General features: G+C 40.1%; 1 protein-coding gene across 1 annotated transcript; it reads left to right on the top strand.

Moving 5' to 3' along the window:
• Positions 1 to 7,606: 7,606 nt before the first annotated feature.
• On the top strand, positions 7,607 to 8,782 carry LOC126704007 (uncharacterized). Its single transcript, XM_050403050.1, has one exon. It carries the CDS (start codon positions 7,607 to 7,609, stop codon positions 8,780 to 8,782), a length of 1,176 nt encoding a protein of 391 aa, XP_050259007.1.
• The last annotated feature ends 5,669 nt before the right edge of the window (positions 8,783 to 14,451 follow it).

The following is a 14,451-nucleotide window of genomic DNA, read 5'->3' on the forward strand; positions in this document are numbered from 1 at the left end:
TTCAAATAGAAGTATCTTCTCAAAAGTTTAAAAAGAAAAGGAAAAATAAATAAATAAAAAAGAAGACTAGGATAATGGTGGTTCGTAGGCTTGTAAAGGGATAAATAAATTACACATAAGTGAGACAGATAATTTTCACAATGAAATTCAAGGAGATTCTGGCATTTTACCCTTAATTTTTTTAAAAAATTGGCAATATGCCCCTGTTTACAAACTCTATAGGAGCGTGCCCCTGTTTCAATACTCGATTATCCTAAAATCAAGTTCAATTAAATACTCGATTTGTAGAAAATCAAGTTATGCCCAATCAAACTTAAAAAATTATTTAAAAAAAAAAAAAAAATTTCCATGGAACTCGAGTGTCAGGAAATCGAGTTCCATGCAAAAAAAAATTTTATAAGTGTAATTGCCCCATATTCAGGGAGCCCTATAGTGGCGTTTTTAAGCCCTATAGTGATGTTTTAAAGCCTTATAGCGGCGTTTTCCTACAAATTTTTTATAAGTGTGATTTGGCCCATATTCAGGGAGCCCTATAGTGGCGTTTTTAAGCCCTATAGTGACGTTTTAGAGGCCTATAGCGACGTTTTCCTGTACAATTTTTTTAGTCCCATACCAGGTTCAAGGGGCTCTATAGTAGCGTTTTTAAGCCCTATAGTGACGTTTTAACGCACTATAGCGGCGTTTTTGAACTCGACTTCCCTAAAATCAAGTTCCTTTTTTTTTTTTTTTTTAGTTTTATTCGGCATAACTCGATTTTCTACAAATCGAGTATTTCATTGAAACTCGATTTTAAGGTAATCGAGTATCGAAACAGGGGCATATCCCTATATAGTTTCGAAATAGGAGCATATTGCTAAATTTTTTAAAAATTAAGGGCAAAATGCTAGAATCTCCTGAAATTCAATAACAAATGGCCTTAATAATTAGCATTTAACAAGATAACGTACTTTTTTATAGCAATAAAGTACATATATAAAATACATAAAATCTTTATTGACATTTCTGTTTTCCTTTCTAGATGCAATTTTTAAAGAAATTACTTTTTCAATTGCACAAAATTTTTATTGATGAAGATAAAGTTTCATGCGTCGTCATCCCAAAATTCTTCCAAGGGCTTATAAGGCCCCTTTTCAGTAACAAAATTTTCAGCTTTGAATGCCCTGCAGTGATGATTTTTTTTTTTTTTTTTTTTTCTCTAACTCATCATCACATAACTCCCAATCAAATATTTGCATGTTTTCTTTCATCCTCTTCTTGTTGAAACTCTTAACAATGACACACATCCCATGCTCGAGTACCCACCTTAGTGCAACCTGTGTTTTGTTACATAGTCTGTTTGTCACATATATAGAGAAAGGTACAAAAAAAATAATGATTCATGTAATTATTAGCTATTTTTGAAGTACTTCAAAGTTAGATGACTTTGACTTGCTGATTACTTACTGTGTAGGGGATCAAAATGATTTGCCAATTTTAACTTGGCACTCTATATATATATATATATATATATATCATAGTTGAAGACTTCTATTAAAGGATGTTGGATGCTGTAATGCCAAATAGTTGGGGTGAGAGATTTGAAATCTAAATATTTTTGTTGAAAATATTAGAATGTATCAATTGAACTACAAGGCTCTTGATATAATACCAATAATGATTATAGTGTATAAACATAATGATCAACATCAAATTATAAAATTTCAGGATAGATTTAGATGGGCATCATTTATGTCTATTGGTTGCCAATGCAAAAGACAAAAGGACGATAAAATTGAGTTTTACAATAAAAAATATGAACATTTTAAAAGAAAATTCTCTTGTGGACTAAAACATCTTTGTTATTGAATTTCAATTAATTTTAGATATGTTTTTTCAAACATTTTAAAAGTTGTTACCTATTTTTTGTAACCCAAAATAAACATAATATGTTTTTAAAATATATAAAATATACATAGAGTGATGTAAAAGATACTACATTTTTTTTTATTAATTCAATAATTATAATTTATAAGAATCGGCGCAAGGGGATTTGAATCTTGATTCTTTTAGTGAAGAAGATCAAACTATGCCATTGAGCTACATAAGTTTTACAAATTAATAAGTCAAACTTTTAAAAACAATTCAAAAAAATTACTAAAATAATTTATTTCTTTTTCGAAGTGACACCACACCAATTCACATCTATTTGTAAAGTTTTAGAACTAAAATTAGTAATATAGCAATAGCGTTTTCCATATTAAAAAGTTTATTACTTGATAAGGATATGGCATGTATTTACTTAGTTGTCATTGACCCGACTCGACCACAATGAGGCTAATTCATCAAATGTCCATTTCGGAATTAACTAAGAGAGAGAACAATGAGTCGATGACTTCAGCATGAGAAACAAATGAATTAACTAGCAGGGGAGCCAGCAACTATGTGTTTTCGTAAAACATGTTGCCATGTTTTTAAAGGTGAAATGTTGGACAAAATGGGCTTCTGCCATTTTTGGGCAAATTAATTAGCCTTTTGCCCTTCTTCCCAAACTAAATAGGAAAATGCCCCTCTTTTAAAAATCGAGTTTCTCAAAATCGAGTAAAAAAAAATAAAAAATTTGGAGCCCTATAGTGACGTTTTTAAGGACCTATAGTGACATTTTATAACTTGATATCCATGAAATCGAGTTATAGACAATAAAATTGCCTATAACTCGATTTCATGGATATCAAGTTACAAAACGCCACTATAGGTCTTTATAAATGTCACTATAGGTCATTGAAAACGTCACTATAGGGCTTAAATCGATTTTGAAAAACTCGATTTTCAAAAGAGGGGTATTTCCCTATTTAGTTTGGGAAGAAGGGCAAAAGGCTAATTAATTTGCCCGAAAAGGGCAAAAGCCCATTTTGTCCGTGAAATGTTTTATAGTTTTTTTAAAAATGATTTTACGATCAATTGAAATATTTTACAAGTTTGACCACATTTAACATTTTAAATGCAAACAAACCTCTGAAAATGAAAAAAATATTTTCTAGAAAATATTTTCAAAACAAAGTGTAAAAGCGCATTTATGGTTTTTAAAACCGGACTAGACTGGCCAATCAAACCAGGTTAACTGAGAATCGAACACCAATCCAATTTTTTAAAATAAGAAAACCAAAAATTTCAATTTAACTAGAAACCATTTGAACTGAGGTTGAACCCTAGTTTCCAAAAACGGCCACGGGTTTACTGGCTAAACCTCAAAATCTTGTGTAAACGATTTCTCTCAAGAATGGCCAATAATCAATCTTATTATTCGCCTATAAACCCAACCCATCAATCCCGTTCGTTAGGCTCTAATTTCCTTGCCGATGATAGCTCCACTTTGCTAGATCTTGCCGCATGAAAGTTATGGGGAAAAAAATAGAGATTAAAAGGGAGGAGGAGGCTTATGGGAAAAGAGAATGATGCATTGGGTGGGGTTCTGACTTTAGGTGAAAGGGTTTTTTTTTTTTTTTTTTTTTTTTTTTTTTTTTTTTTTTTTTTTAAATCAATTAAGCTCTCTCTCATGAGAAGAGATGATGAGTGGCCCTTTTGTTTGAAATTTAAAATTGCACCTACTACCAGTATTTGCTAGGAAATGACATATATTCACTTCTTTTCGTTTCCCTTCCTTTCACCCCTTTCCAAACATAGCATTAAAGTTTTTTTTTTTTTTTTTTTAATTTTTTAATTTAAGATAATACTATTTTTTTTTTTAAGATTATATATATGTAGGGATAAGGGCCCAAATCATATATTGGGCCTTGGGCTTTGTCCGAAAACGTTGAATGGTCCGAGGAGAGACAAATAGTTATGAGGGGTTCCAATTTAAAGTTTCATGAATAAGGAATGAATCGAAGGTGGTCCGAGGAGGAGCTCCTCCTCAAATATGATGAATGCAGCTCAAATATGTATTCCAGCAATTAGAATGACCCTCCAAGAGGCTCTAGGGATAGAGACGTTCCTCATGAACATACGAGAAGGAAGGAAACCCAAAAATATCTAAGGGAAAGCTGCTACCACCGCATTAAATGCACTGCAGCTACTTTTCTGGCCGCATTTATGTGGAGAAGACCCCTAAGCAGTGCTGTCTTAGTTACTACCACTCACAAAAAGCCAAAGAGGGTGTCTGATGGGACAGACGCTCAAGTAAGGACTCAAATGATCAACAAGTGTAGAATCAAGATGATCCCAAGAGAGCTATATAATGTGGGAGACCCTCTATGAGAGGGGGATCAAAAAATTGATTAGAGAGAACATTGTAGCAATCTAAATTGCCTTTGTACCCAATTATGATCAATTTATAAAAGTGAGACCTCCTTAGATTGTAAGTCCATTGATATCAGAATCTCTTATTTGTATTTGATTGTCATTTAATTCAGTACTAGCCGTTGTCCAAGTCACTAAGGCCTAATTCTTTGACTCACTCTCTACAAATTCATTGTACTGGGCTCACTAGACTAAGATCATACAACTTGGGTTTGGGTTGCGAAACGAGTCCTTACAATTGGCGCCATCTATGGGAAGAACTTGTGTGACAGTGACTACAACGTTTAACTATGGTAGGATCAGGTCCCCATCAAGAAGAATCCATGGGTTCTAAGCGACAAGATGACTTCCTTAACCTTGAACGTAAGCGAGATCGAGAAGATAGCACACACACCACACATACTGGTAAAAGTCATTCTCAAGTTGTGAGTCACGTCTCTCAAGAGTAGAACAAAAGAGCCATGCAAAGGGAGATTGACAATTTAAAGAAGAAGCTGCACCATGCACAACGGAAACAAAACCCTTCCAATTTTGACGTCTCCTTCAATGATGAAAAGGATGCTAGTTATAGGCAAAGGTCAAGAACTCCACCAAGCGAGTCTTTCTCCTACGATGAAGAGCACCACCACAAGCAAAGATACAAGAGCCTGCCTCGTAAAGGCTTAAGAAACAACGCTATGAGCAAGGCGTTGAATCAAATCTCCAAATCACCTTTCACACGCAAGATAGAGAAGGCAAAACTTCCTCGGCGATTCCATCAGCCCACATTCACCATTTACAATGGTTGAACGAACCCTGTAGAACATGTGAGCCAATTCAACCAAAGGATGGCTATCCACTCTAAGGACAAGGTTTTGATGTGCAAAGTGTTTCCTTCCAGTTTGGGACCTGTGGTGATGAGATGGTTCGATGGTTTGAGGGTCAATTCCAAAGATTCCTTTAAGGAGCTTACCCAGGCCTTTGGCTCTTGTTTTATCACATGTAGTAGGGTACCTCGGCCCTTGGACTCACTACTGTCCTTATCCATTAGAGAGGAGGAGACCCTGAAAACGTACTTGGACAGATACTAGGAAATGTACAATGAGATAGATGGTAACTTTGATGATGTGGCCATCAATACTTCTAAGGTCAGCCTCCCTGCCGAGCACAGTTTAAGGAAATCTCTGACTGGCAAACCTGTTACCAGTGTGATCCAACTCATGGACCAGATTGATAAGTACAAGAGGGTTGAGGAAGACCAACAGTAAGGGAAAGGTAAAACGAAGGTTATCCTTCAGGAGATGAGAGATTGCAGGTTAGACCGATTCAATAATAACTGACCTCGGAGAGATTTCACTGGACAGTCAAGGTCTGCCAACACCCAGGCGGTTAATGCAGTGTTCCGAGAACCAATGCATCAGGTTTTGGAGAAGATTAAGAACGAGTTCTTCAAATGGCCGAACAAGATGGCTGGAAACCCCATGAGGTGCAACTAGAGCCTTTATTGCCAATCCATCAAGACCAGGGGCACACTACAGAGGATTGCAGAAATTTGTGGGACCATTTGAACCAGCTAGTCCGAGAAGGAAAGTTGAAGCAGCTATTGCACCATTCCAGTGGCCAGGCGAAGTAGACAGGTTCAGATCCCTGGAGAAATGCTTCTTCAAGACCTCCTCTGGGAACGATCAATGTGATCTTTGCTGCTTCCGGTAGGACCGGTTCTTGTCCCTCCAGAGTGATGTTTGTGGCTTGGTTGTCCACCAAGGACAACAATTCAGAGACAAAAAGAGCCAAAATAGAAATCCAACCAATTCTGGACTTCTCGGACAGGGATAAGATTAGAACCATCCAACCCTATGACGATACTTTGATGGTCACACTCAGGATAGGGGGTATGATGTGAAGAGAGTGTTGGTAGACCAAGGCAGTGATGTCGAAATTATGTACCCCGACCTATACAAAAGGCTAAATTTGAAATTTGAGGACCTAACAGCCTACGATTCCCTTCTTGTAAGTTCCGAAGGGAAGACTATTATTCCAAAAGGTCATATTAGACTACCCATACAGACCGGTTTAGAAGTGGTGGAGGCGGATTTCATTATGGTAGACGCTTATTCACCCTACACAGCTATTGCGGCCAAACCTTGGCGTCATGCCTTAGGAGCTGTCTCTTCTACCCTACACCAGAAGGTGAAATATTCGTCAGAGGGCCAAGTTAAAGAGATTATGGGGAGTCAATCCATGGCTAGGCAGTGTATGGTGGCTGCCATCTTACATTGGCCCGAAGCTGAGTCCTTGATCTCTGCTGAAAAGGGCTTATAGCAATCAAAAACTCCAATGTTGCCCGATAATGGATCAACTGAGGAAGCGAAATGTGAAGATCTAGAAAAGGTTGTTGTTTGCAATGATCTGGAGAAGTTCTTTCAGGTCAGTTCCCAGCTGCCTCCCCAAAAGAGAGAAGAGCTAATTGAGTTCCTTAGAAAAAATGTTGATGTATTCGTGTGGAGTGCTTATGAAGCTCTAGGGGTGGACCCAAACTTCATTTGCCACCATTTGAATGTCAATCCATCTATTAAGTGAAGAAAAAGAATGAGAAATGAGGAGTATGTATGGATTTCACGGATTTAAACAAGGCTGCACCAAAAGATCCCTTCCCTACGCCTCGAATAGACCAGCTGGTAAATGCCACTGTAAGCCATCCTTGGATGAGCTTCTTAGATGCCTTTCAAGGATACCATCAAATACCACTAGCCCTAAATGATCAGGAGAAGACAACTTTTGTCACTCCCACTGGAAATTACCATTAAAAAGTGATGCCCTTTGGCTTGAAAAATGCGGGATCTACCTATCAAAGGATGATAACTAAGATGTTTGAACCACAGTTGGGCAAAAGCATTGAGGTCTATATAGATGACATGGTGGTGAAGAGTAAGGTGGTGTCTGAGCATGTGGGAGACCTCGGAAACATTTTTGAAATTCTAAGGAAATACAAGTTACGCCTTAATGCTTCCAAGTGCTCTTTTGGTGTGGGATCAGGCAAATTTCTGGGCTATATGGTGACTAACCGGGGAATCGAGGTTAATCCCAACTAGATTAAGGCGATAAACAATCTACAGCCACCTTGGAATCCCAAAGAAGTTCAAAAGCTAACCGAAATGACTACTGCCTTGAACCGGTTTATCTCTTGGTCAACAATAGATGTAGACCCTTCTTCATGTTGATGAATAAATAGAAGGGATTTGAGTGAATCGAGGAGTGTGCTTTGGCCTTCCAGCAGCTTAAGGAATATCTCTCTCATCTACCTATCATGTCCAGTCTTGAGATGGATAAAGTTCTATTTTTTTTTATTGCTATGGCCCCTCATGCTGTGAGCTTGGTCTTGATTCGAGTTGATAGCGGCATACAAAGGCCGGTTTATTATGTGAGCAGGTCGCTGCATGAGGTCGAGATCCGTTATTTGCCATTGGAAAAGACCGTTTTGGCGGTAGTACACACTACACGTAAACTCCCCCATTATTTCCAGGCACATACAGTTGTTGTCCTAACTCAGCTTCCGCTCAGAGCTCTACTCCGTATTGCTGATTACACGAGAAGGATTGCCAAATGGGGTACGATTCTAAGGGCTTTTGACATCAAATATATGCCCCATACCCCCGTCAAGGGCCAAATCCTCGTGGATTTGGTGGCCGAGTTCGCTGAAGCCCCGTTTAAGAATAAGATAGAAGCGCAGCACATGGATGGAAAATTGGTTAGCTCAATTACCCCGCAAGAACCTTTGTATTGGAAGGTGTATGTTGATGAAGCAACAAACCAAAGGGGATCTAGAGTGGAGCTAGTTCTGATCTCACCTGAAAAGTTCACCATTGAGAAATCATTAAGATTGGGCTTCTCAGCCACAAATAATGAGGCTGAATATGAAGCTTTACTGGAAGGAATGTCCATGGTTCAAAGAATGGGAGGAAAGGTAGTAAAGATATTCTCGGACTCAAGACTAGTTGTCGGCCAGGTGAAGGGCAAACTAGAAGCAAGAGATGAGAGGATGCAAGGGTACTTAAGTCAAATTAGGCATTTGCAATCAGGATTTGAATCCTTCAACCTACTGCACGTCCCTAGAAGTGGAAACACACATGCTAATTCCCTAGCCACGCTTGTAACCTCCTCGGTGCAAAGCTTACCTCGGGTTATCCTTATAGAAGACTTGTGCAAACCCACAGAGGTAAAGGGAAAGATGGTTCATGTTCACCAAATCAGAGTAGGGCCTAGTTGGATGGATCCCATAGTACTATTTCTAAGAAAGGACATCTTGCCGGAAGATAAAACAGAAGTTAACAAAATACGGAGAAAGGCGCCTTGTTTTTGGCTATTCAAGGACCAAAAATTATACAAGCGCTCTTTTTCTAGGCCATATCTACTATGCATTCACCCTGAGGCATCAAAGCTGCTCCTTGAGGAATTACATGGAGGGATTTGTGGAAGCTATACAGGAGGCAGATCTTTATCTCATAGAGCCATCACTCGGGGCTATTAGTGACCAAATATGCAGAAAGAAGCGCATGAATATAAGAGGAAGTGTGATCAATGCCAAAGATTTTCACCAAATATACATCAACCAAAAGGACCCTCTATCTAGCCCTTGGCCATTTGCTCAATGGGGCTTAGATATCATTGGCCCTTTCCCTAAGGCTGTAGGGAACAAGAGGTATTTGCTGGTCAGTACGGACTATTTTACTAAATAAGTTGAAGCTGAGCCCTTGGTGAATATCAGAGATGTGGATGCCAAGAAATTTTTCTGGAAAAACATTGTCACCCGGTTCAGGGTCCCTCACACCCTCACAATGGCCTTCAATTTGATAATAAATCTTTCAGAAGATGTTGCTGTGATTTGGGAATTACAAATAGATATTCTACACCAACTTATCCCCAAGGGAATGGACAAGTCGAGACTGTTAACAAGGTCATAGTGAATGGAATCAAGAAGAGGTTGGATTATGCGAAGGGAAAATGGGTGGAAGAGCTACCACATATCTAGTGGACGTATCGAACCACACCTCGCAGGTCAACGGGGGAGACTCCCTTTTCAATGACTTATGGAGCCGAGGCTGTTATTCCTTTAGAAACTGGCTTCCCAATGCTAAAGACCAGCTCATTCAATCCGAGCAGTAACAATGAGTTGCTAGAAAAGAACTTAGACTTTATTGAAGAAAGAAGAGAAAGTGCAATGGTCCAATTGGCATACTACCAACACAAACTCAAGCAAGGTTATGATGCCAATGTAAAGCTAAGACCATTAGTGCCTGGTGACTTGGTACCGAGAAAAGTTTTAGGTACTGCAAAGAACCCAGCATGAGGAAAGTTAGGGCTCAATTGGGAAGGACCATATCGCATTACCTCGATGGCTTGTATAAGAGCATATTTTTTAGAAGACTTAGATGAGCATGTAATATTGTGCCCTTGGAATGTAAACAACCTGAAAATGTATTATTATTAATGAAAGTTTCCTTTGTCAATATGTTCATTTGTTGTATAAAGGCATTATACTTCCCATTGTTCAATCTTTATAAGTGTTAAACAGATCCTAAGTTATATTAGGTCTCTTGGACCATATACTTTAGTGAAATTAACACTCAATGGCATCCTTATAAGTGTTAAACAGATTCTAAATTATGTCAAGTCTCTCGGACCACATACTTGGGTGAAATTAACACTCAATGGCATCCTTATAAGTGTTAAACAGATTCTAAGTTATGTCAGGTCTCTCGGACCATATATTTGGGTGAAATTAACACTCAATGGCATCCTTATAAGTGTTAAACAGATCCTAAGTTATGTCAAGTCTCTCGGACCACATACTTGGGTGAAATTAACACTCAATGGCATCTTTATAAGTGTTAAACAGATTCTAAGTTATGTCAGGTCTCTCAGACCACATACTTTGGTGAAATTAACACTCAATGACATCTTTATAAGTGTTAAACAGATCTTAAGGCATGTCAAGTCTCTCGAATCGTATACTTGGGTGAAATTAACATTCAATATCTGATCCCCCAAACCGCATACTTAAGGGAAATCAATACTTGATGGTATATTGCTAAATATTAACACTGAGATACTTATTTATTTTTCACTTAGTGCTAAAACAGATCTAGGAGTATATCTGACTCCTCGGATAGCTGGCTTTGTGCAAGCTAAAGTCCTTAATTATTTACCCAAGTGTTGGGTAGAATGAAGAGTACTTATCTTTATTGGATTCAGCCTTCATGGCAGAAGGATCAGGTTACAGTACAAATATGGGGTAAATTTCTTTGTTGCTGGCACTTAGTCAAATCAGTTAAGCTAGTGGCAGGGTATTGTTATTAGTTTCTATTAAAGTTAGAGTGGCAACAGTTCAATCTTATTTGCAATAATATTAAACTTGAAAGCATATAAAGTAGAGACACAAGAAATAGAAAGAAAAGTCTATTCATTAGTCAAAGGAAGATGCATTACAAGTGGTGGCAGAAGCCACAAGAAAAGAAAAAAAAAACAATAATAAAGAAAAATCCTACAACTACTTTTCTACTAGTCAAGGGCCCTCTTCGGAATCAGTTGCCTTCAGCTTGCCACCCTTAGCCTGAGATTTAAGCTCTGCGTCCTTGGCCTGGGAGACCACATCCCTGCTTGTAAAGGCATCCTCAGAGGGCTTGGCCTTCATTGAAGGCTGAGCCTCCTCACCCACTCTAAGAGGGAGAGCTTGGGTGGTAAGGAGTTGCTCGAGAAAAGGGATCGTATCCGGAATTTCTCGAATATCCTCTAGGAAGAAGATATCCTCGACCCTCCTTAGCTCGGAGTCTACAAGGACTCTTGGCCTGGGAGACCACATCCCTAATTGTAAAGGCATCCTCAGAGGGCTTGGCCTTCATTGAAGGCTGAGCCTTCTCACCCACTCTAAGAGGGAGAGCTTAGGTGGTAGGGAGTTACTCGAGAAGAGGGACCGTATCCGGAATTTCTCAAATATCCTATGGGAAGAAGATATCCTTGACCCTCTCAGCTCGGAGTCTGCAAGGACTCCCGCCCGGTCCATTGCTACTCCCCATGACTTGGTGTATTAGTCCCTGCACACTACGGCAACCTCCTCTGCCAGCCGGGTCTCCGTGTCCTGCACCCCACATTCGTAGGATGCCTTCACCGTGGCCTTAACGGCTTCCCTAGCCACCCGAGCTGCATCCTTGGATTTCTACAGCTCCGCCTTAAAATCCAAAACATTTTTATTTTTGGTGGCCAGGTTTATCTCGGTTATATGCAATTTTTGGCGCTGATCCTCGAACTGGCTCTCCGTGGTCTTTAGGCCAGCCTTGGCGCTTAGTCGAGCCTTGTCTGCCCCCTTCAACTTCTTGGACAGCTGTGTGTGCTCTTCTTTGAGGGCTCCGAGAGCTTTCTCAACCTCAAAACGGGAGTGGGCCTCAACTTTAACCTCATCATGAGCATTCCTGACCCACTCCTCGGCTACATAAACTTGTTGAGTGATTTGCATGATAATAGCAAAGTGATCAAATATATACATATGAATAAATATGCATCCTAGTGTTAAACTCAGAAAGGTATTGATTGACTTACCATTGCAAGGTCCCTCTTCAATAACATGAAAAGGTCAGGTTGCCTAGTACGCCTGAGGCCCTCCATGTTTCGAGAGAGGAGAAGAGGTTGCTCTAAGGCCTCGGTGAGGATGGTGGTGTACCCCCTTTGAGACTTCTAGATTGTGACATCCTAAGGAATGGGAGCACCCTCCACCTCTAGCCGAGGGGCCCAAGAGCACTACCCTCAACACACTTCAGCTTCATTTCGGCTCTCCACTGATTTGGCTCTTTCGTCCTTGGGATCCTTAGTTTTCTTTTGTTGCTTAGTGCCCTTTTGAAGCGTCACCCCACCTTCCTCCAATTCCTCAACTGGCTTTTTCTTCCTTAAGTTCGAATTGGCCTTCAATCCGAGGTCAGTAGGGGGTAGGGGAGGAGGAAGAGGAAGATTGGGAGGAACTTGGGTCTTGGGAACTTCTTTTGAAGTTAACCCTTTGTTCCTGTTCGCCAGCAAACCCTTTAAGCCGGTCCTTGGCTTCAAGTCCATGCCTCTTCCTCGACTTCTGAGCTAATATCGACCCGAGCAATAATAAGCCTCGGAGAATGAGCTACAGAAAATCTGTCGGACTCATGTTCAGAATCCGAGAGCTCCACAAGCTTTTCTGGCGCTCCTTCTACCTCTTCGAAGCGAAACTGATCGATCTCGGCATCGAGGGAGTGACAAGAAAAGGTTAACTCCTCTCTCAAAGTAGCTACCTGTTGAGGAACTCATTGAAGAGGCAACTGAACAAAAGGAAGATCTCTCCGAGCCAAAAACCCCGCCTTGGAGACGTATATCCGAGCTAGCCTAGAGTTACCAGCCCTCATTGCTTGACTGGCATCCTGATATATGCATGAGATAGGCTCCTACTCTAATATCAGGTAAGTGGCTCGCAGTTGCCCGTCCTCGCTTATGAATATTTTAGACCACCCTCGCTTATGAATATTTTAGACCGCAACAATTTATTGAGACCCGGCGCATTGACAAAACTGAGTCTCGGAGCGGTATGATTTTTATCTGCAAAAACATCCGAGAAGAAAATGTTGGTTAGATCAGTAAAAACCACTATCAGAGGAGAAGAAGTGCTAAGCACGATTATAAGGAAAACTTAAAAGACTAAAGTCCTTGCCAAGGGACCTAATCCTATGTGTTCCGCCCGAACTGGGCAATGAAGACCGTCATGCCACTCTCCGAAGACGATCAGATAATCGTCCTTCAAGCCCTTGTTGGACTTAGGAAGGTAGGATATTAGTCTAACCACTTCAGACCAGGACTTGAGGTAATATCCCACGCTAGCAAGGGAATGGCACTCGTACATATGAATGACGTCGTGCCACGTAAGCCCTAAATTCATCTGGTCGTTTAGAGCAACTACGCTTCCTAAGACTTTAAACATGTTGGGGGCACACTGATGGGGCCACAACCAGTGGTTAAGCAGGTAGTCTCTGGTTATCCTACCCATGGGAAGTGTCATTCCTCCCTCTATAAAGGTGATCATTGGAATGACAACTTCACCCTCCTCTCTATTGGTAAGTATTCGGTCTGGAAGACAATATTGTTAGCCCACTCCCTGTGGGATATGGTATTTGGCCCTAAAACCCTCCATGCCAGCCGGAGAGTCAACTAGATGTTTAAACCTACCCATTTGAACAAACTAAGAAGACACAAAAGAAATTTTTTGGAAAGAAAGAAGGCCGAGGAGTTGGTCGAGGAGAAGAAGAAGAATTTAAAGAAATAGAAACTTACGGGAGTGAGTACTAGTGTTAGTCTTTGAAATCTCTAAAAAATGTTTTCAAAGATCTCTTGAAGAAAAAAAGGTAGTAAAGTTTGGAAGCTTGAAAAGCATTGTGAGTTTAAGTGTTTGGAACCTCTGAAAGCTTGAAGACATGTGAAATGAGAGGAAAATGATTTCCCTCAAACTTTATATAGAGGATGAAATTAAGTGGGAGTTATCCTGCTCGAAATTCTATGGAAAATATCAACCATTGGATTGGCACCTCACCGTTGGATGCAGGAAACATAATGCCACCTGGAGCAATTAATGACGCCTTGCGGGCTACAAAGCGTCAGTAGCAATCATGGGACGTGTAAAACGGTAATTTCACATGTGTGAGCCAGAGAAATAAATGGTCTTGTCTCTTGAAAATCAAAACCCCACTTTTTCTCCTCAAATGAGAGGGAAAAACCGGAGTTTTTAGGGGCTATTGTAGGGATAAGGGCCCAAAATCATATATTGGGCCTTGGGCTTTATCCGAGAACGTTGAATGGTCTGAAGAGGAATGAATAGTTATGAGGGGCTCCAATTTAAAGTCTCATTAGTAAAAAATGAATGAAAGGTGATCCGAGTAGGAGCTCCTCCTCGGATATAATAAATGCAGCTCAAGTATGTATTCCAGCAATTAAAGTGACCCTCCAAGAGGCTCTAGGGATAAGGATGGCCTCATGAACATACGAGAAGGAAGGAAACCCAAAAATATCTAAGGGAAAACTGCTACCATCGCATTAAAAGCACTACAGCTACTTTTCTGGTCGCATTTATGTAGAGAAGACCTCTGAACAATACTATCTTGGTTACCACCACTCACAGGAAGCCAAAGAGGGTGTCTG

This window comes from Quercus robur, chromosome 10 (genome assembly GCF_932294415.1).
Source record: "Quercus robur chromosome 10, dhQueRobu3.1, whole genome shotgun sequence".
Taxonomy (NCBI): domain Eukaryota; kingdom Viridiplantae; phylum Streptophyta; class Magnoliopsida; order Fagales; family Fagaceae; genus Quercus; species Quercus robur.